Raw genomic sequence first — 22,895 nt, forward strand, 5'->3', positions numbered from 1 at the left:
AATCCCATTTCCTTCCTTTACATCATTGCAATTTATCTCAAAGGTTACACTTAGGCAGTCCATTTTCTTTCAAATTTTTGGTGATTCTTTTGCTCAATTATGTCTTCTTTTGCATCACTGAGGCATGTACTTATGCACCCAGCTACTTCAGCTTCTGATAAACAAGTTCTAAAATACAAAGTGAGCTCCCTATTCACATTGGAAATATTCCACAGGTTAAAAATTAACTATTATTCTAAAGGCTAAAATCTATACACACAAAAATAGAGATTTCCAATGTAAATTTTACTATTTTATTTGTGAAAAAACTACAAGCAGAATTCATAAATAGACATTTCTATTTAAAGCAGGAAAATGATAAAGTGGCTTCTAATAACATAGTCGTGCACATGCCAGTAACAGGAATATATTAACATCTTTTATTTGCTAGACAAAGAGCAGTGTCCAATATAAATTTCCCCCAAAACATTTAAGACCTGTGAATTTTTGACCAGTTCACAAAACCACCAACTGACACCTTAGCATGAAGAAAAAAAACAAACCTAACAGACTGTCAGCTCTAAAGACATTACAGAGCAGAAACTTCCAAAAGCGTTATACAAGCTGTCTTTCTGGGCAAATGAAAAATATAGCTCGTATAATACATTAACAAAAATTCACAAGATAAGATTGTTTTGACATACTTAACAAGCATTCTCTATTTGTCTCCAACAAACAAAGCTAAGGAAATAATGTAACCATCTTTACACAGTAAATTAAGGTTACAAGTCATACACAAGAACAGAACTGCTTGCGCATTAAAAACTGTTCAGCTCCATTGTCATACTCTAAATGTTGGCTCTTAAACCATTTTCGGTTACATACAAGCAAAGGTTATTATATATTCAGCAATTAATAAATTTTCAATAATTTAAGATACGGTAGCTTAAAAAAGTAGACTGAGAATGGTCTTGATAAGGCAGGTGAAACATCTTAGTGGAACTAAACTCACAGAAGCTTCTGCCAATGTTTTTAAATATCCAGATTGAAACTGAAAGGTTTTGATTAGAATATTGTGTGGGTGTCAAGATGTCTTTTTTTTTTTAACTGCATGACTCAAGCAGAGCAAAGTCAGGTAAGCTCTGTGCGCGTGCACACGCACGAGTGTAAAAGATTGCGTGGTATTAAAACAAATGGAAACTTGCAAGCATAACACTGTGCTTTTTGTTTAACCTGCTTTCTGTGCCACTGAATACCAAGTATTTCTGGTCCTCTTTTAATATATATCTTTATAATCTACACTAGTGTTTTTACACGCTGCCTACTAATTGTAGGGCAAACTGCAGACACAGGAAGTTACAGGAGTTCCATTTCCAGAATACATGCCTGAGGGATGTCATCAATTTCCAAAATTAAAAGTCTATAAAGTACCTACTACCTCACTACCCAACAGAATACACCACAGCAACTAAAGGGCTGGCCCTATCCAATCTGATTGCTTAGATAACTCCCACTGTTAGCTGTGGTTTCTATGAAGATGGTAATTTCATGCCACTTGTTCTAAAGCAATCCTCCCCTTCCTTCACCCCTCCCCATTCTTTAATTTATCACGGAGGCAAAACTGAAAAACCAAAACATTGGCATGAATGAATTAGCAGCCTATGAGTAGCTGGTTAATCAGCTTTTTCCACTAATCTATGGGGTCCAATCACTTTACATGAAACTAGTTTTTGAAAAAGTACACAGTGTGTCTGAACAAAGTGCATACCAACACTTATTGGTTCAAAAAGCAGTGCAACCTACAGGAGTTTGGTGGCATTTAAGTTTTTTTTTTTTTAAAAAGTTAAAAACAGCAATTCCTTAAACCTCTGGAAAATAAATATGGCTGACTAATTTACCCTCCCTGAGACCCTTAATAAAAGGAATATTAAAACTTTAGAAGGAATGTCTTTGCAATATCCCACTAATATTAAAATGTGGATTGAAAATTCATAGTCAAATCACTTTGTATTATATATTCTGATGCCTAAAGAAAGCATCTGATTTCCTTTGGTTCATTAATAAATACCTTAAAAATGTATTTAAAAAGATAAGCGTAGCTTGCATCCCAGACACAAGCATTATTTTAAAAACGGGGGAACATTGTCCATGCATTTGAGAATAGGACCACAGCAACAAATGGCACTGCTTTATAATCTATACCTTTGAGAAAAGAATTTAAATTATGGTACATTAGTGACTACAGAATAGTTTTAATGTAAATGTGAAAGGAACCTTTCCTGTTGGCTACTCAATTCAAGCTGTTAATTTTTTTATTTGTTGCCTCCACAGACAGAAATTACTTCTATTATTAAGCAAACCAGGTTTTTAACACCAAAATGTGGTGCTTCATTACAAATTAGGCTGCCCTCCCGTGAGTCCCTAAACGTCAAATAAAGAGAGGTAACCTCAAATTCTCATGCTTGAAATGTCTCTGAAGTACTACAAACTCTGTATCTAAATGTAAAAGTCAAATAGAAGAGAGACCCCACATCCAAACAAGAGCAAAACAAAAATTTAAAAAATTATTTTAATAAGGAGAGGTGGAATTGTATTAGTGGTCTTCGATTATCATTATATTATTTTTTTTTTTTTTTTTGCAAGACAGTAAAGAGAGTGAAGAGAATGAAATAGAACAGTTTATTCAAGCTATCTTTACGTCCAGGAAGAAAAAAGATTACATGCTGCTCGCAGTAAGTACGAGCTTTCCCTGCAACTCTGGCTGCAGGCGCGCAAGCCATTCACCACTGGAGTTCCTACCACAGCAGGAGATTGAGAAACGTCTCCAAACACTGAAAAGCTCCATGTCAGGACTAGATGTGTGGTTGATAACCTTTGTTCAGTAAAACAACTCATAGTAGGTTCTGAGAAGGAAAAACAAAGAATGCTCACAACCGAATCGGTAGAGTGAAGGTTTATGAGACGAAGGGACATGAGGCAAACAAATTTTAATTACAGAAACCACCACTGCAATGTCATGTAGAAACAAGGGACAGCTTCCTGCATGGACCAAAAATACAGTTTATAGACCGTTTCAATCCTAAAACTAAAACAATTTCTAGATTTACCTCAGACATGAGTAGAGGTCTGGAAAATGGAGGATGGAATTCGAGTTACAGAATACCATATTTTCATGAGTATTTATGTAAGAACAGCAAATGATAACATGTAACCATAATTTACACGAATACTTGGCATTCTGGAGCTAGTTTAGTTACTTCTGAATGATCAAAGCCCTCCCCAACTAAACCACTTGTGATTTGTCAGTTATTTCATTGCAAATGCAGGCTATCTGGAGCAGTCTTTAAATTTGAGATCACATTGTTTAAAAAATATATATTTTTATGTCGTCCAGTATTCTTTAGACAGATGAGAGAGTCAAGTTCCCACATGGATTGGAACATACTTCATGTAAGACTGATTTTAGTTAAATTTCAGCACTTTCATAGAAGGGACTGTCCCAGATCTGTAACTGTTCAATGTTGTATTCACTTCACAGTGTATCAAGCACCAGCGTTGCCATGGATTGGTTTCAAATAACCCTTTATATATAATTTTATATTTATATATATATAGTTATATCAAAACTGATAGTACATAGTATAACTGGAAGAAAGAACTAAACTTAAAAGGATATGCTGAAAGGATGGAGTTTGTGAACACAATAAATAAAAGTTCCCTCCCCCTCCCAACCCTCCCCCCGCAACAAAACAAAAACAAAAACCAGTTGTAATGTACATGGAAAATTGTGCACAGCAGATTTTTTTTTTTTTTTTATAAAAAGTAGATTCAGGAGCACATCCAATTATAAATGATTGTTAGGAAAATCATATAAAACAATGGAATACATAAAAGTGTCAAGAGTAATCGTCAGGGTGCGAAATTCCTTGGTGGCCAGATGCCCATGGCAAGCAGAAATTATCCTGGCAGCATCACTAAGAGGTCGATGTCCACAGAAGATTCTCCAGGGATGCAAGCAGCATGGGCAGGTGGAGGATTTGAATTTCATACCCTGATTCATAGTTTTCACAATTCCATGTGCAATTTCAGAAAGATTCATCATTGACTGCTGACATGTCGCCCTTTGGCGTGGAGGAACGGGAGGAGCCCTTGTCTGTGCTCTCGGACCCCGAGCTGCTCTGGTTCTGCTGTTCTGACCCTGCACTGGAGGTCACTGTGGATGAGGATGTCGATGAGGAGCGAGTCTTTTCCTTAAAGTCTGTGATAATGACGGTGACGTTGCCCACAGTTACTGCCAACTGCTGTGCAGTGCTCCTGTCCACGTTTTTCAGCCGGGGCCTAGAAGGAACACCACAGGGGAAGAGCCAATTAAATAAGTTATGGATCAAAAACAGCTTCTGGCAGAATGTCATCAATACACACAAGACTTCACGACACTGTGGCAATGAATCTGAACTGCCTACCGCACATGCCAAAGCCGACTACAAAGTGTGCTGCTCAGCTTTAGCAATAATCAATCAACAAGCACAGACAGCAAAGTTTGAGACCACTGTAAAATTACTAGCCTACAAACCCAAGGGACAAAACCACCCCAGGTTCATGATTACGATTAAGTAAATCAGAGCGGTAATTTAGTATGTCATTCTAGCTTCCAAGTACCTTGAGGTGTGATTTGTTTCGCTGGTCTTTGTTGTAGCATTTGCAGACTGTATGCTGTTTGCTTCACTAGGAGGATCTTTCAGAATGTCAGACTTTGGTCTAAATGAGGGAGATACAAAACAAACAAACAAAAAACAGGCATTTAGAAGATATCTTGAATTCACTTGCAAAGTAATATCCTGTACTTTGTTAACCAGAAACTTACTTGGTTTTCTTGTTGGTATTTTTCTTGGTAACACTAGGACTAATTTCCTTGTCTTTCTCAGGTTTCTCTTTGTCCTGCTTTTCAACTTTCTCCTTCTTCTCCTTTTTAGGGGGTGGTGGAGTGGCATACTGCTGTGCCACTTGCTGTGCCACCAGCTGAGAATTGATCCGAGGTTTTCTAAAATGTTCAAAAAATATATATCACTATTTGCTTTATAATTTTTTTTTTTAACATTTGTATCTGGTCTCACAATTCCTTGGGTATTTTATTACTGATATCTGCCAATTCAAAACTAAATTATATGGTACGTGTTATTTCTGCATGATTTTGTATGGATTATTTAGTATGGATACTAAACTTTTCCTTTTTCAAAGGAAATGATACTTTCACAAGTGATAACACTAACATACACATCCCTGTGCAGTAAAATAGTCTTTGAGCCAATAAAACATGACAGTGTTTCTAAAAGTGCTGAGAACACTACTTCTTTCAAGCCGTCAAGATTATACTGACTGACAGCTTTCAAATACTCCTGCTGCAGAGGGTTAATCTCATTTTATTAAATGGACACGAGTAATCCCTTGAAAAGAGAATGAAATTAGAAGTGTGACATTCACTCCTCAATCTAATTATTCCAACTTGTTCTGCTCCCCTGCAGCTCTGTGATTGGCACAGACAACATATATAGAGCAATAAAGATAACTATAGCTCATACTAGCTCCCAAGGGAGTGAAGACTGAAAGTCACTGTAAAAAAAACTTACACAAGTGACACATTCATTGTGCCATAAACCATTATGTCTGTGCCAATCTCCAACTGACACTGGCTCTTAGCACTATTGTTCACAAATTCTAAGGGATGCCAAACACTTTCACAATGCATGACCATTCACAGCCCTAAATGAGAAAGGGAGACAGGAATGCCTATGCTTTATTTCTACATAATATTAATTCTCCAAGACATTCCCATCTAGATAGACACTTACAATATAATAAACTTTCCAAGTTTAAGATGGAAAACAAATATAGAAATGGTTCATTAACAAAGTAAAACAACTGGCTGCCACAATGTAACAGTCTCCTTCAGATCGGATAGCTCCCTCTCCAATTCCCCAGGAGAAAAATAACTGGACAAACCAAGTCTGACTCATCAATAGGAGAGTCAGTGGTGGAGGATTAGAAAACAAAAACCTAAAAACAAAACCCAAAACAAAGCTGCTGCATTCTTACCTAACGCTGCTATTCTTTTTTGTTTGTTTTGAGGTGGAGTCTCACTCTGTTGCCCAGAGTGGAGTGCAGTGGCATGATCTTGGCTCACTAAAACCTCCACTTTCCAGGTTCGAGCGATTCTCCTGACTCAGCCTCCTGAGTAGCTTGGTTGGATTACACGTGCCTGCCACTATGCCTGGCTAATTTTTGTATTTTTAGTAAAGACGGGGTTTCACCAAACTGTTGGCCAGGCTGGTCTCGAACTCCTGATCCACCCAACTCAGCCTCCCAAAGTGCTGGGGTAATACAGGCGTGAACCACCGCGCCTGGCCAATTTTGCTATTCTTTACCAGGAAACAAAATGAGAGCCACTAGGTAGATGACATGCTGGCTCCCTAAGCCAAGTGTGGTTACTGAAGCACCCCTTGGGCAGTGGCTATGATATAGCTGACAGGGGCCACAGGACAGGTGGGGACAGATGCTTATGCCATGACAGTATCACAGTTAATCTGAGCATTGAAGGAACTGGTTATATTCTGAGTGTTTCAGTACTGGTCATGACTTTGCAAGAAAACACTGTGAAAAAGGAGCAAGCTCAGAGCAAGCTTACCACTGGTCTCTAGCAATACAAGTTTTGGTCATGGGATGGCATACCACGAAACCTTGTATTACCTGAGCCTGGATCACAAGTGACAAGGGATTCAAACACATGTGAAAGCACCCTGGAGAAGGGGCATGTACTTACTCTAAGCCCCTCTCTTCCAAGAAACACACAGGACCCCCTAGGTGAAAGGTGACTTTCCCTTTTTCACAGATTCTAACAGCAGCAGTAGTCATTCTAACACATTTTACTCCTTTTAAAGAGGAAGCATGATTGTGTTAATACTTAAAAAAATAATGACCACTACAAGACACTGCACATGCACTCACTGGCGACACAGATCAGCTGTCTACAGGGATTACCAAACAGTTTAAATTGGTGCTAAAATAAACTACCATACATTAACCAATATTCAGGTGTTAAAATGAAATACCGTAGCCAGAGTTAATAATGTGAATAAACCATTCAAACTATGAGAAACTACACCCTGATGAAGAAGAGTTTTAATTAAGCCAACATGGGTACTTTACGCCAGAGATATCCGATCCAAGAACAAGAGAGGACACCTGAACACCAATTTAAGACTATCCTAAACACGAGAAGCAAAGGTAAGCCAGGTGCTTGGTCCCAGAGAAATCTCAGCCTAATCACCAGGCCCACCCAATCTGAGACGGAGGAGCCTGCCTTACTCTGGGACAACCTATAAAAGTTGTCACTTACCACGTTACACTGTAACTGTCAATCAACTGTGTACTACTCCATAGCAAAGACCACATTTAATCATCTTTGTCATCATGGCATTAGGCAGTGCTAGGTACTCAATAAAATTATCTACTGGATGAATAAATGAACACCGCAGAGAAAGACAAAGTAAGATGCAAACTGAGAAGAGGGCCCAAGCTTTGGAGATTGAGGTCACTGGTGACTTTTAGGAGAGCAGGCTATGTGGGATCAGGGCGGCAAGAATTAAGAGCCTGAAGGTTGCCAGAGGAAGAGGACAGGAGCTCTTCCTCACCACAGAACTGTGATGCTGAAGTAAGGGATTGCTCTGCTCATTACCCAAGCAAACTGAGGAGGATTTCTGTAGGAAACAGTGTCATGGATGATGCTGTACAACCAAAGAGGGAGAACGATGGAGGGCACGCAAGACAGAGGGGTTAATCATCGGTCAAAGGGAGAGAAAGAACACAAATAAAAGGCCTAGGGAAAGGAATAGGGACACTTTCTACTGAGACATGAGAGGGATGCTAGGTAAAGATAAAGTGACATTTTTACTAGAAAAGAGGACAATCTGAGCAAGTTCTCTCAGTTGGTCTCTCCCTTTCCAGGGAGGCACGCAACACGGCAGAGGTAGTGTAGGGGTCGTGAGCGGAATTTGGAAAAGAGAAATCAGAAAAGAGATTAAATGAACCATGGAGATCAAAAGCAGTGCCTGGTTTGGTGAGTAGCAGGCACTAACAGTATAGGAGAAAAGAGAGCAGGTGATGAACGAGAGAGAAAAGGAAATTTACTTGCATCTCACAAATTACTCTTAATAGCATGAATATAGTATGCCTAAAAGAAGCAGGTCTCCACTACCCAGAGATCATGCTTATCCAAAATGGCTTATTCCCTAAAACATGGCCCATCTGCCAGGAATATTTATTGGCACACTGTAGACAACAGGTAAGGTGCCCTCTGAATGGTTCTGCCACTGATATCATTCAACAGTTCAGCAAATGCACACTCAGAATTCTTCAGTGCACGCAACACAATCTGGTATCTACAGGATGAAGTCTGTATGTACAAAAGGTAAATTTCACCTGTAAGTCCTCTTAAAATGCAACATATAAGCACAACTGGGTGAAAGTCTCACTCGTTCCTAATAAAATGTTTGACTAGTATGATGAAGTGTTTCTCCCTCTGTTGGTCAACAAACCAAAATTTCACAAATGAAAAGGACACAAGACTATTTGGGATCTAGTTATTACCAAGAAAAATGGGGCATCTGCTAAACCACCTGTGTTGTTTGAAAAGTACTGCTGTGTTCCGAATGTCCTGTGTGCGTCCTTAAGTGACAACCTAACTCTTAAACCATCACTTGCCCCCCACTTCCCCACCCAAATCCCTCAACAACAGGTAAGCATTTATTATCTTAACTAGTGCAACTGCTTTTTCAAACTAGTTCTCCCAACAAATGACACAGTACTCCTAGAGTTGGGGAGCAGGGGATGAGGTAGGGAAATTCACCTTTTGGAAGGCGAAGGAAAAGAAAAATACAAGGGCCACCAGGCTGAGCCCTCCCATATAAAGATGCTAGCTACATTGTCAGAGATGTTCTGGCGGCTCTTGCAATCTGTCCCCTTCCCCACTTCTAGACTAATACTCTCTTCGCTGCATGGCAAGTGGAAGAATGAGAAAGTCCAATTTTCCATTCAGAGCTATGCACACTCCCACACTCCACTCCTGGGATGCTGTGCCAGGCTCTCCAGGTTAAACATTACAAATGTACCTAACATGGGAGAGAGGCGGAACCTTTTCAAAGCTATCACAGGACAGGCACATCAAGAAGTCAGAGTCAGCACAACATGCCCTCAAGGAGGAATTGTCATCTCCATTTTACAAATTAGGAAGACTGAGGAGCAGAAAGAGTAAGAAATACATCCAAGGTTCAGCTCCATCTGGACTCTTCATGGACTCCTCTTATCTTCAGGTATCCTTGAACACTCTACAATTATGCCTTTGAAGAGCGCAGCCTGGCGTGCGTTTGTCAGGGGTGGCAATGTGAGATGAAAAGGGTGATGAGGGTACTAGGGACTGAAAAACTCAGGTCCAAGTTACCGTTTAGCTAGACTCCTCCCTGAGAACAGCACTGCCACCTTTGTTAGCCTCACCATGCCTTACTCTGGCAAGAAGGGGACTACTTGGTTGTCCTTAAGAAAAAAGAAGGGGGCAGGGGAACAGGCAAGACTGTTTTCCTTGCTTTCCACTGCCTTTGGAACATTCTCTGTATGGAATGAACCCATATTATGATACTTAACACTGCTGATCGGTGAGAAACAGTGACTTCCCACAAATTCACATTGCTTAATGAAGTCTTCTAAGTGTCATACAACACACTGTAAATAGCACTCATTTAATGGGCAAAACTTTCAACATGTTGTGGCAAGTCACTTCTTCAATACGAAGCTGACAGCTTAGTCTCCGAGATTATTCAAGTTTCCCCAACGAACCTTAAACAAGCAGGTAAGCAGTGAATGTTAGATCAGAGCCCATGGCCTACAACTTTTGGTGTCTAAGTCTCAAATTAAAACCAATCAATCACCACCACCAGCACTACCAATCTCCAAAACAAAACAAAACAAAAATGACCAGAGATTCAAGATAGTAAACAGTTTCCCTCATAAATTTAGCAAACAAGCTTTTTGTGTCTTCTTCACGACTGTATTTTCTTATGAAAAGGGTGTCTTCTTGAAATATTTTACAGGTTTATTGTTGCCATTTTAGTAGCATATAAATGAAAATGTGCTATGAAACTACAATAATAGACATCATCAGGAAAATATTTATTTGCATTTAAGTAGCTAACATTTCAGAAGAGTCCATCCTATAAAAAGTGAAGCAGATCTTTATTTGGGGCATCCTTAGTGTCTGGAAAGGAAAAACTTCAGAGAGTTCAAATGTACACAACCACAAATGAGAACAGAAAACAAGACACCTTTTCTGGATTGCTTTGGTATGTGTACTGATACCACTTTCAGGGAGCACAGGTAAAACAGTTATTTTTTAAAGAGGCATTTCCCCTGTGTACTACTCTTTTCCTTTTCCTCTTGTGCAACGTGAGATCTTACTGCTCATTTCTCACATACTTCTCTGGATCTCAGCTACCACAACAAGCAAGGAGATGAAAAAGCCATCTTGTGATTCAGGCAATAAAGAGCAAGAAGAGTCTCTAATAAATTGCATCCTTTCCTTGATTATGTGTCCAGCCTTTCATAAACTACCAACCATGTGTCCATTTTGCTCACTTTCCGAATTCCACCTGGCATTTCACTTCTCAATTAAAATACCCACGGGTTGTGGAATTAAGACAATAAACCCATCCATCTCAAACAAAAGGTACTTTACAATTAACACAGTTCCTTACAGCCTACAAAATGCCTTCATCAAATCAGCTTACATCGAGCCCTTGAGTTCTTTGTATGCTGCTTTTATGTTCCCCCTAACCCTTCCTTGCTTTGGCAATCTATTAGTCTAAGAATTAGCAGCTTCAAGAATTTAACAACTCTGGGCAAGTCTCTCCACTGAATGCACCCTTTATCAGGATTCTTTATGATAGGTCACATTATGATACTGTAATTAGCCTTCTCACATGACCTGTTTTCCTGTCCCTACATCCAGAAGGTCATATACATGTACACTGTACAGACACACACATGTGGACTGGGTTGGCTAGGACAGATTTTACCCCATCCAATAATGACTGAATTTTTATATTACTGATGTCCCAAAATGCATATATCCCACCTTGGAACCTACCAAAGTATACAACTCAGCTGTTATTCTGTAACACCTGCCGACTAAAACATTCTGAAAACAAAATAGGAATGGTAGTAAAATCCAACTGCAGGAAACTAGGTGGGTCACATGTGTGAAAATGCTTTATAAACTGCATACAAGTTTTTTTTCTTCTTTGCAAAAGTACCTTGTTAAAGCCATACTGAGGCTAAATCTTTGTCTGGACTTGTCTAAGATAACATATTCCAAGTTTTAAATAACCAAATTGCAAATATGTTTGTGGAATACAATCTATGTTTAAGTTGGGCAACATGTATATTTACTTCTAAGGAAAGCAGTGTTAAAGTGTGAAAGCATTGGAGTTGTTTTATCCCAATAGCACTGTCCAGTAAACGCTACTGGTCTCTGGCTTTGATGATTAATACAATTTGTTTTCTGTTCACTTAACCCATATACTCTGTTCTATTATATTTTTTATATACCAAGGAACCTATATGACCTCATGACTTGACTGAAGCCAACCATCATTATAATATGGGTAATTAAAAACTCAACTGTCACTTTACCAAGATCATATGTTTCAGGAGATTATTAATTTCCCTCTGCTTCCCAAACAGTATTTTTTTGGCAGTTCTTTTGTCTCTTAAATAGTACTTTCCTCTTTCATGTAAACACTTTTCTTCCATTTCTCAAATCCTTTGGCCCATCTACAAGGAGCTACTAAGTGACCTGAAGGGGGTCCTAGTCCCATTCTAGGTTACTCTTTCCCACATACATCCTCGACTCAAGAGAATCACTCTGCTCTGTATCAGAAAATTAAAAATTTCCCTCAAATTTAATTCTATCAAAATTTCACAACTCAAGTCATCCCCTTTCTTCCTGATCTTTCCTTCCGTCATCTTCACAGGTAAAAGGGAAACAGAGTACTATAAAGGAAGAGTCTAGACTTTGGAGTTAAGACAGCCTCTGGACTTTATCCAGACCTGCTACTGAGCTTAGGTAAATTACCTGAAATGAGAACAAGGCCACACCTACTTTCATAGGGCTGAGGTCAGGATGAAATGAGGATGAAATTAGGTACCATTCACTTAGCTCTTTGTAACAGGACATGTAGATAGATAATCCACAAGATAACTCCCTGTAAAAATAATACATACATTCCAAAACACTACTTTTCCAGTCGTAGATGTGTCTGCCACCCTTCTTCAGATACTGGAAGGCAAGTGGAAAGATTTACAAGTGAAAGAAGCTGGTAAGTCTGCCCTGGGAAATGGTTCTAGAGACATAAATCCTTCGCATATGTTAGCATCCTAAAGTTAATTATGCTGTCTAACAGCAACAGCAGCACTAAGGAGCCTCACCAACATAGCTGCCAGTTTTTCTGCATATTTCAGAGAGAATTCTGGTTTTGCAGAAATCCCTTTTAAAAGAGGATGCCTTTAGGGAAGGCCACTGAACTTCAATTGTACAATATCCACACATGGTGTTACACAAACTCTCACCAGATACAGCTTGGTTAGAAACAACTGGCTCCAACACGACTAACAAGTATCTTTACCGTAATAAACAGCAGATTCTGAAATGTTCTCCTTCACCTTAAATTTTCATTTTGGATATTAAAATGTCTCTTATGCCCTGAAAACAGACTTTCACCTGAGCACCAACAGGTGAAAATACCATAACTTTTCTGCAACTCAGGAACATATATTCAATAAATAAAAAGAGCTAAAAGTGGTTCTGATTTTTGGAAACAAAAAGACCTATTTTATAAATCAATCTGGCAGCAACACACAGTTATCTCAGCCCAGTGGGCCTCAAAGTGTTGATTCAGACTCTTGGGTGTCCACAAGATCCTTTCAGGAGGATCTACGAGACAAAACTATTTTCATAATAATTTTAAAACATTACTTGCCTTCTCACTTTCTTTCCTTCAAGAGTTTACAATGGAGCTTTCCAAAGCAATGACATCTGCCATCACTGGTCTGAGAGTTTGTATATTTTCATGTTTTAAACATTTCTTAGTTTTTTTTTTTTTTTTTTTTTTTTTTTTTTTGAGACGGAGTCTCGCTCTATCGCCCGGGCTGGAGTGCAGTGGCCGGATCTCAGCTCACTGCAAGCTCCGCCTCCCGGGTTGACGCCATTCTCCTGCCTCAGCCTCCCGAGTAGCTGGGGCTACAGGCGCCCGCCACCTCGCCCGGCTAGGTTTTTTTTTGTATTTTTTAGTAGAGACGGGGTTTCACTGTGTTAGCCAGGATGGTCTTGATCTGCTGACCTCGTGATCCGCCCGTCTCGGCCTCCCAAAGTGCTGGGATTACAGGCTTGAGCCACCGCGCCCGGCCACATTTCTTAGTTTTAATTTCTGATATGGGAAGTATCTATACATATAACTAAGATGAACAAAAGCTCCTTGGGGTCATTAATACTCTTACGAAACCTAAGAGATCTTCTGACCAAAACGCTTGCGAACGGCCACCGCAGCACCATGCCAAATATTGGACTGCGCAACTTTACCGCACCACGGGTAAAGAAAGAGACAGTCTTGAGAAGGCAACTTCTCAGGCTTAAATTTTTCCTCAAAAAAAAAAGTGAAAAGCAGCATTGACTCCAATTGCTGGAAACATTTTGAAAATAAAGAAAAATCTTAAACTTATTTAACACTAGAACAACTTTCTAAAAGTGGGCTTCAAGTATTTAAGTCATAGACTATAAAGCTGGCTTCCTTCCATTTCCTCTCTCCTGTGGTGCCTATAACAGAATTTTATTTGTGGTTATTCAAATATTTTAAGTAAATGTCCCATAATAAATAGTCCCTTTAGCTCTCCCTCAGCCCTTCTCCAAAGAACATGCCCACTAACAAAGAATGTGTTAGTTCAATGTATCATGTAAAGAAAAGCATTTCCTAAATCATTTTGAAAATGGACTTCTGTTGGAAAATGGCTACATTTCTTTTTGATACCTCCATTCCATATTTTCAACATAAACTTTCTTCTATGGTAAAAGATTTATTTTGCTTGCTGATCATCTGGTTTAGTAGTGTTGCAGGATCACTGTCCCATCTGAGGCAGTGTGAGCACAACAGCAGCTGCTGGTACTACAACTACAGGGCGAGGTAGAGGCAACCTTCTCCTCATCTGAGTCCCTGGAAGGAGCAAAAGCCTACGTGGACATCCAACCCTACTCTCTGTGTCAGAGATGTAACATTTCTTGTGCCATCTCCTCTCGCATCTCAACTCTTATCTTCGGCATTCTGGTTTATGCCACCTCCTCTCCATCTCAGTTTCACCTTTAGCATTTTGACTTACGTTTTTAAACTCATGCAACAGACTTCTCCCAGTGCCTAGTAAATGCAGAGGCACGGTGCTGTGCATTCTGGATGTGTGTGGATACATGCTCATTTTCCAACTGGCCAACTGAGATATAACACAAGAGATTCCAACAGCCCAGACCTCTGGTGAGGACCTTTGTCTTACATGGGGTCTCCCCTGTCACACAAGCTGGGACACAGTCCTTTAGAGGAAGAGATATCTAGACCTCCCCCTTTTTGCTTTCATATTATCTTGGAACCCTAAGTCTGTGACTTTGGATAAGTTAGATAATCTCTCCAAACTTCAATTTCTTTGTTGACAAAAAGATTACAGTAAGTGATCTATAAGGTTCCTTTAGCTCAGACACTTGTATTGAGTATTTAATAAAGACAACTAAATAAAGTATTTGTTCTTGAGGTGCAGGCAAGTTCGCAGTTTATGTTCTTAGTAACTCATGCAAGTTAGAAATAAACATCATGCTTTTACAAACCTTCTACAAACTACATACTGTTGGTTTAGTGACTTAGACATGACTGTTCCTTCTCCCCCACCAAAAAAGATACACAAAAGTACCTTCTAAACCATGTCTATGATGAAGATGAATCCCAGAAACTAAGAATCTCTAAGCAAACGCCATTTTCAGATGCAAATAAATGTGACAAATCAAGTCTTTCTCCAAGAAACATTACACTAAAGCAATCCAATCTGCTCTGCAAATTACTTCAAAGCTGTCAAAGATCCTATTTAAAATGCATTTAATGATTCTGAAATTACAGTTCATGTCACAAACATGGGTACTTGCAAAACACAAAAGAATCAGTAACTTATCAAAGAAATAAGCTATTAGATAAGCCACAGTCTAACAAATATTTAACTAGTTGCCCTCCTCAGGTGTTAGTTTCCTCACCTATCAAATTAAGATTCCAACTAACCTAAGGTAAATTTTAAGGTTTCCCTCAAATCTAACCTTTAAAACAAAACAAAAACTTAAATAATACAAAATAACAGCCCTGACAAATTCATTCATGGTCAAGAGATCTATTATAATTACTGGTTATTAAAACTTTATTGGTTTCAATACTTTACAATTTTATTACCGGTTATTAAAAATTACATTACTGGTTATTAAAAACTTTCTTGAAGCCCATTATCACTTCAGAAGAGTCTCAACACTTCACTAACTACAAGTGTTCACAATCTGAGCATTATTCCTTATTTTGGGCCCCATAATTCTTTGTTGTGGGGGCTGTGCTATGCATTGGCGAATGTTTAGCAGCCCATTAGTTGCCAGCAGTACCACTGTCTCTCAAGTTATGACACCCAAATTTGCTTCTAGACATTGCCAAATGTTCCCCAGAGGAAAACAAATCACTCCCAGGTGAGCATCACTGGTCTACTGTCTAACCTTAAGTACAGGAATACAATATAAGGGAGTAGAAACTTTTGCAAATATGGGAGGGCAATCTAGAACAAAGAGAACTTCTCTTGTGCAGTTTTATCAAAAGATGCCTGCACAAGACATCTGCAATGTGTTCACTGTTCTGATTGGTAGGGGCTATAAAAGGGTAGGACATAGGGAGAGGAATCCCAAGAACACTGAGTATACTGATACTAGATTATCTCTGTATTCAGACGTGTGATCACTCTTCTCCCGCCAGATGGAAAGACAATTTGATGGTCTCTATACAATTACAACTCTGGGCCGGGCGCGGTGGCTCAAGCCTGTAATCCCAGCACTTTGGGAGGCCGAGATGGGCGGATCACGAGGTCAGGAGATCGAGACCATCCTGGCTAACATGGTGAAACCCCGTCTCTACTAAAAAATACAAAAAACTAGCCGGGCGAGGTGGTGGGCGCCTGTAGTCCCAGCTACTCGGGAGGCTGAGGCAGGAGAATGGCGTGAACCCGGGAGGCGGAGCTTGCAGTGAGCTGAGATCTGGCCACTGCACTCCAGCCCGGGCTACAGAGCGAGACTCCGTCTCAAAAAAAAAAAAAAACAATTACAACTCTGACAATACCATCTATACCTCAAACATTTCTGGTAATCATGGTCTTTACTTCCATTAAGGGAAGGAAATGGCTTTTGAGTAAGGGGAAAAAAGTTTTAGGGTATCTTTATTTACTTGGTCAAATGGCTGAAAACTCAGGTATGAATGAAGGTGAAGAAGACTCTAAAATTACCAGTATCTATTACTAGAAACACTAGCACCAAGCTTGATAATTCCTTCAACTCCATAAAAATGGTTTTGTTTTTCTGGGGGCTGGGAGGGCACAGAGTGGCACAGGTAGATGAGAATTAATATGTCAATTTAAATAGTGATCTTTGAACTTAAAATGTTAGTCATATTTTTTTACATATGGATGAAATATTTATCAGAATAACCAGAAAACATTTGCATAAGAATAGAAACTTGAATAAAGAGGAGAAACTTCAAGGCTATCAACAGTCATGTACTACATCCTAACACACCCAAGCAGGCACATCTTAGTGCCTAAGAAATTAATCATGCAAGTATCAAAGTCCACTCTAACTAAAGAAAACATCTGTCAGGAAATCTTAACCAATTCTTTCATTCTGTACTCTTTTCACTTTGAAAGACCAGAGGAGTGTTAACAAATATTTCTACATAAAAACTTAATTCTGCACAGCTCCCACTCATGAGTACTTTTCTTACCTAAGCAAAATTCTCCAAAGAACTTTCCAAGCAAGTGTGGTGAAATGATGTTTAAAAAAATGTATCAGAATGTGTATCATCTAATGTATTCAGCATCAATTAGTTAAGACGATTATGTTCGGAACACACTGCTGGGGATACTCTAGTATGTGAACTTTCCCCTCACCCTCATTCTTCACATGCCAAGCAAACCTCAGAAAGGACGCTCTAATCTCCTATACTCACCTTTCGTCTTCATTGTCTTCCTCCATGCTAGTTCAGGACCTAAGTATCTTCCTATGTCCATACGGTCCTATCTGGTCTTTTCTAGTCCTCCCTCTAGCTATTATACATGATGCTAAAGGCCAAAGGGCCTAAAGAGAAAAGGTGAATTGCCTGTTCCTCTGCTTAAAACTCTGCCACAGCCTGCTGCTAACAGAATAAAATCCTAACTCCCTAGCATGATATATAGGCTCTTCACAAGTTTCTTCAGACACTTCTCTCAGCTTGCTTTTTCTCCACACTCACTGTCCCAGGCCTCTCATTCATAGGAGCTCAAGTCACACTAAACTTTATCTTATCTTTTTCAGAAGATACCTTTTACCACTTGTTTTATTTCTTATCTGCTATTCCTTAGCTTCTGCAATGCCCTTTTTCTCCATATTTCTTCTATAAAACCCATACCTGCTTTAAGATCCAGCTCAAATGCCGCTTCTTTCCCAACTTCTCCTGGTAAGTTAGTTTGTGGCCAGGTTTTCAGTGTTCCCAAACCACCGTGACATACCTCCACCACTTAAGGTTTTACATTATAACTTATCACCCTGGTTGTCTATGTCTCCCTACTAGATGATGAACATCTCTGAGACAGTACCAACCTTTTCAATGTTATGTATACTCCCCAAACTTGCTTCAAAATAGTAATTTCCTGCCAGTAGGTCACCTAATGCTGGCTCCAGGAGTGTATGTCCTCTGTATAATGTAGTGCAGACAGCAGATGCTACATCAGCATGTTGCATAACATTGTATTATAATGATACACTTAACTGTCTCTCTCTGAGCCTCAGAACTGAGCTCTTTGGGGATATTATATATGTGAGAGAGAGAGATCTCAATGTATATGATACATGAGAGAGAGAGAGAGAGAGAGGCAGAGAGATCTCAATGAATATAAAGATCTACCGGGCCGGGCGCGGTGGCTCAAGCCTGTAATCCCAGCACTTTGGGAGGCAGAGACGGGCGGATCACGAGGTCAGGAGATCGAGTCCATCCTGGCTAACACGGTGAAACCCCGTCTCTACTAAAAAATACAGAAAACTAGCCGGGCGAGGTGGCGGGCGCCTGTAGTCCCAGCTACTCGGGAGGCTGAGGCAGGAGAATGGCGTAAACCCGGGAGGCGGAGCTTGCAGTGAGCTGAGATCCGGCCACTGCACTCCAGCCTGGGCGACAGAGCGAAACTCCGTCTCAAAAAAAAAAAAAAAAGATCTACCAAGAGATAGAACTGCTCCCCATTAAAAGAGGGAAGAAGTAAAAAAATTAACAGGTAATGAATGTTTCCTATGAGGAAGCACCGTGTTGAGCATTCTACATACATCACCTCTCACTATCCTCATGACTTCTTGAAGTTATTAAACCAAACACCCAACAGTAAAAACGAGACTAGCTCAAGTAGAGTTTAATCTAAGTTTCTGCTCTTTCCACTAAACCTTAAGAAGGAAGGGAGATGAACAGAAGCCAATAAAAGAGGGGAAAACAAAGATAACGAGATGCCATTTTAAAAGGAAAAAGTTTTCCAGGAAAGAATGGTCAATAATATTAAAAATAATCTTAAAAGCTATTAACAAATAAGGCCTGAGGACAATCCTATGAACCGGGCATGGCAATCAGGAAGGTATCCTTCCAAAAAGTTTCTTTTCCAATTCCTTCACCAGATTATATACATGCCCCTTAACCCTCCACACCTTTCCTCCTACCTCAAATAGCGCAACTACCAAAACATGTCCCTCCTATACTGGTATGAAAAAAGCTACTTTTGCAATCTGCTCTAGAATGCCTATGATTTTTAAAAATCTTAGAACAAGGAACTTCTTTCAGCAAGGACAAACTTCTTAGGAAGCTGAATCTAGTCCTTTAGGAATGCTCTTTGGCTTTTTCTGTTTCTCCATCAAAACAGAAAAGGTCTATAGGTAGCAAAAACTGAGTCCCCAGAGCAGGGCGTAATACACCTGCTTTTCTAACCTCAGAGAAACTACGTTATCACAAGCCCAAGTATTGCGGCATCAAGTGAGATTCTCACACTACTAGTAAGATCTCCAATTACCGACTTACCTAAAATCTTAGCTTTAAGAAAGGGATATTTTGAAAATTGGGATTGTATATTGCATACATGGAAGTACCTGCATGACCGTAATCATTCTGACACAAAAGCTTTTCAATTTAGTATTCCACTCCAAATTATCTACCTTTGGCATCAGTGTAATCCAGTTTTTATCACCTGTAAAAAGCTTCCAACAAGGTGAGGATTCTGTACGTTCCATAAATGACTTGGAAATGTCTTCATTTGAGGGGAGTGGAAGGGAAGCCAGGTGTGGTGGCTCACACCTGTAATACCAGCACTTTGAGAGGCTGAGGCGGGCCAATTACTTGACCCCGAAGTTCAAGACCAGCCTGGGCAACATGGGAACACCCCATCTCTACCAAAATACAAAAAAAATTAGCTGGGTGTGGTGGCACATGCCTGCAGTCCCAGTTACTCAGGAGGCTGCGGTGGGCAAACTGTTTGAGCCCAGAAGGTCAAGGATGCAGCAAGCTGTGATCATGCACCACTGCACTCTGACCTGTGCGACACAGCAAGACCCTGTTAGGAGAAAGAGAGGGAAAGAGGGAGGGAGATACCCTCCCTGTAAGTGTACTTTCTGCAAAGACTTGCTGAAAATGATTCACTAATTTGCAAAGACAAAACAGATTTTTCAAATGCCTTTTTAGAAGCAGAAACTTTAGATGCTTTATTAACTAATTTTTGACTTACAGAAAAGTTGCAAAAATGGTAGAGTTCTCATATACCCCTCACCCAGTTCCCCCTAATGTTACTATCGTATATAAACACAGAATGATCAAAACTGGAACACTAACATCTATACAATTCCATTAACTAAACCTTTCCTGAACCTCACCTGTTTTCCCACTAAGTCCTTTTTCTGTTTCAGGATCCTATGTAGGTCTCATATCACATTCTGTTGTTATTTCTCATTTTTTGGGCTCCTCCTGATATTTTTCTGGCCTTTGTCCCTTATGAACCTGAAACTCTTGAGGACTGGTCAGTTATTACAGAAATGCTCCTTAATCTGGGTCTGATGTTTTCTCATGATCAGAATGAAGGTCGTGCCATGGCAATGATGTGCCCTCCTCAGTGTATCACATCAAAGGGTTCATGATGTTGTTATATTTCTCCACCTTAAAGTTATTGTCTTTCAAATAAATATTCTGGCAGAGATACTGAGACTATATAAATAAGCTGTTTCTCCTGAAACTTTATACTAATTTTAGCATCCAAATGTGGATTCGGCACACATCTCTAACTTTCTGTTGGTAGTAGTGGTATTTTTGTCCTAATGGTGATTTTCTAGTTCCCTCTTTCCTTTTATAATTATTAAGTGGAATTCTTCTTTAAGAGCTGTCTCTACTCTCCCATATATTTACTCAATTATTTACATCAATATGAATTAATGGATACTTATTTTATCCTATAGGTTAAAATAGAAAACTGTCAAATGCTCATTTGAGCATTTTTTGCTCAAATTGTTCCAGCTTTGGCCATCAGGAGCTCCTCCTTCAGGCTGTCTCCTATTTTCTCTTCTTTTACAAAAAGAGATGGGGTCTCACTCTATTGAGCAGGCTGAAATGCAGTGAAGTGATCAAAACTCACTGCAGCCTCAAATATTTAGGCTCAAGTGAACCTGCTACCTCAGCCTTCTGAGTAGCTGGGATTACATACAGGCACATCACACCATGCCTGGCTTATTAATTGTAGGGACGGGGGCGTTTTACTGTGTTGCCCTGGCTGGTTTTGAACTCCTGGACTCAAGTGATCTGCCCACCTCAGCCTCGCAAAGTGCTGGGATAACAGGTGTAAGTCACTGCACGCAGTCCCTATTTCCCTTCGACAAGCCCCCATCCTTTTTTGAACCCTTAAAAGTCTAGAAGACTTTTAGGAACAAATGTTTCTTGGACTTTTTCACATTCCTAAGCACTGTACTCAAAGAAAACCATTACAGGCCACCTAAAGAAGGATTACAATATTCTAACCAGTAAGTTACGTGAAGTGATATATCATTATACCCTACCCCAATCAGCCTTATATTCCAGACAGCACAACCAACACCAAAAGTTAGGTGTGGGAGCTCTGAATATCATATGAATATATTTTCTCAGAGTTTTAAACTAATTTATATCACTAATCGAATACCTCTGCTAGTGGGAAACTGCTGTGTTCTAAAGACATACTTAAGCATCAAACAATTTGTCGCCAAAAGTAGAAATATCAGGAGAAATAATGATAGATTCATTAGTTTAGACAAAGTGTTCTCTAAAACATTAAACATGTTTTTCTGGGATTGTGGGGAAGGGAGAGGAAAATATTTCAGTCTCTGAAAGAAACTGGAGCTATCCTGCCCAGGAATAAGGATATAAGAGCCAAAGCTTCACCTTCCAAAGAAGACCCAAACAGCCTGTAGTAGAAGAAAGCAGCAAAGAATCCCATTACTTCTGACCCTATCCAGCCCTCCCTACAGCTGGAACAGAACTAAAGACTAGAGGTACCTCCAAAATTACACCCTGCTTGTTTACAGGTGAATGATCACCTGCCATCCAAACAAAAATAAAAACAAAAAAGGTGAAGAAGAATAGGTGCTGCAGTTTACTGACATGGCCAATGTTTGTCTAGGGTAAATTTTAATGAGGTACAATCTACATACAATAAAGTGTACAGTTTTAAGTAGTTGTGACATATGTATACAACCATATAATCATCACTCCTAATCCTCTTCGGTGCCCCTTCTAGACAATCCCCGTTCCCAGCTCCAGGAGGTCACTGATATTTTCTGTCACTAGGAATTTGATTTGTCTTTCCTGGAATTTCACATAAATGGAATTATACAGTATATACTCTTCTTTATGTGTAAGGCTACTTTCATTGCATAGTATTTCTGAGAATCAACCATGTTGTTACGTGTTTTGTTTATCCAGGCTCCTGTTGATGAATATTTGGGCTTCTTCCAGCTTGCCACTATTATAAATAAAGCTGAAATGAACATTCATTAACAAGTCTTTGTGCAGACATATGTTTTCATTTATCTTGGCTAAAATGCCTATGGCAAGTATATGTTTAACTTTATGGCAAGTACATATTCAACTTTATAATGAACTGCCACACTCTTTTTCAAAGGGATTGTACTACTTTACATTCCCTCCAGCAAAGGATGAGCATTCCAATTGCTCCACATCCTCAACAACACTTGGTTCTGTCAGTCTTTTTAATCTGAGCCATTAAAGTGGGTGTACAGTAGCATCCCAATGTGATTTTAATTTGTAATTCCCCAATGATTAATGGTGTGGAGCCAATTTTTTGCCCAGAATGCACTTTTATACAAGTGCACTGTTAAGCTGATGGCTTAACACAAACAATAAGACCAAACAGTATTTATGAAGATCAAGAGGCCTGCCAATATACAAACTGTTGATGCTGGGTGATGAACAGGGAGATTATTTCCATTCTTGTGTTTCAGTTATATC

The 22,895-nt window shown here is 39.5% G+C and overlaps 1 protein-coding gene across 1 annotated transcript in view; it reads right to left on the reverse strand.

Moving 5' to 3' along the window:
• Window positions 1–270: 270 nt before the first annotated feature.
• Window positions 271–22,895, reverse strand: part of RYBP (RING1 and YY1 binding protein) — a 70,459-nt gene continuing 47,834 nt past the window's right edge. Inside the window, exons 3-5 of the mRNA XM_030919229.1 lie at window positions 4,844–5,020; window positions 4,639–4,737; window positions 271–4,317 (exon numbers count right to left, since the gene is read on the reverse strand). Of these exons, the coding sequence (XP_030775089.1) occupies window positions 4,065–4,317; window positions 4,639–4,737; window positions 4,844–5,020 (529 nt within the window). The 3' untranslated portion in view covers window positions 271–4,064. The remainder of the gene's footprint in view (window positions 4,318–4,638; window positions 4,738–4,843; window positions 5,021–22,895) is intronic.

Source organism: Rhinopithecus roxellana, chromosome 1, assembly GCF_007565055.1.
Source record: "Rhinopithecus roxellana isolate Shanxi Qingling chromosome 1, ASM756505v1, whole genome shotgun sequence".
NCBI lineage: Eukaryota > Metazoa > Chordata > Mammalia > Primates > Cercopithecidae > Rhinopithecus > Rhinopithecus roxellana.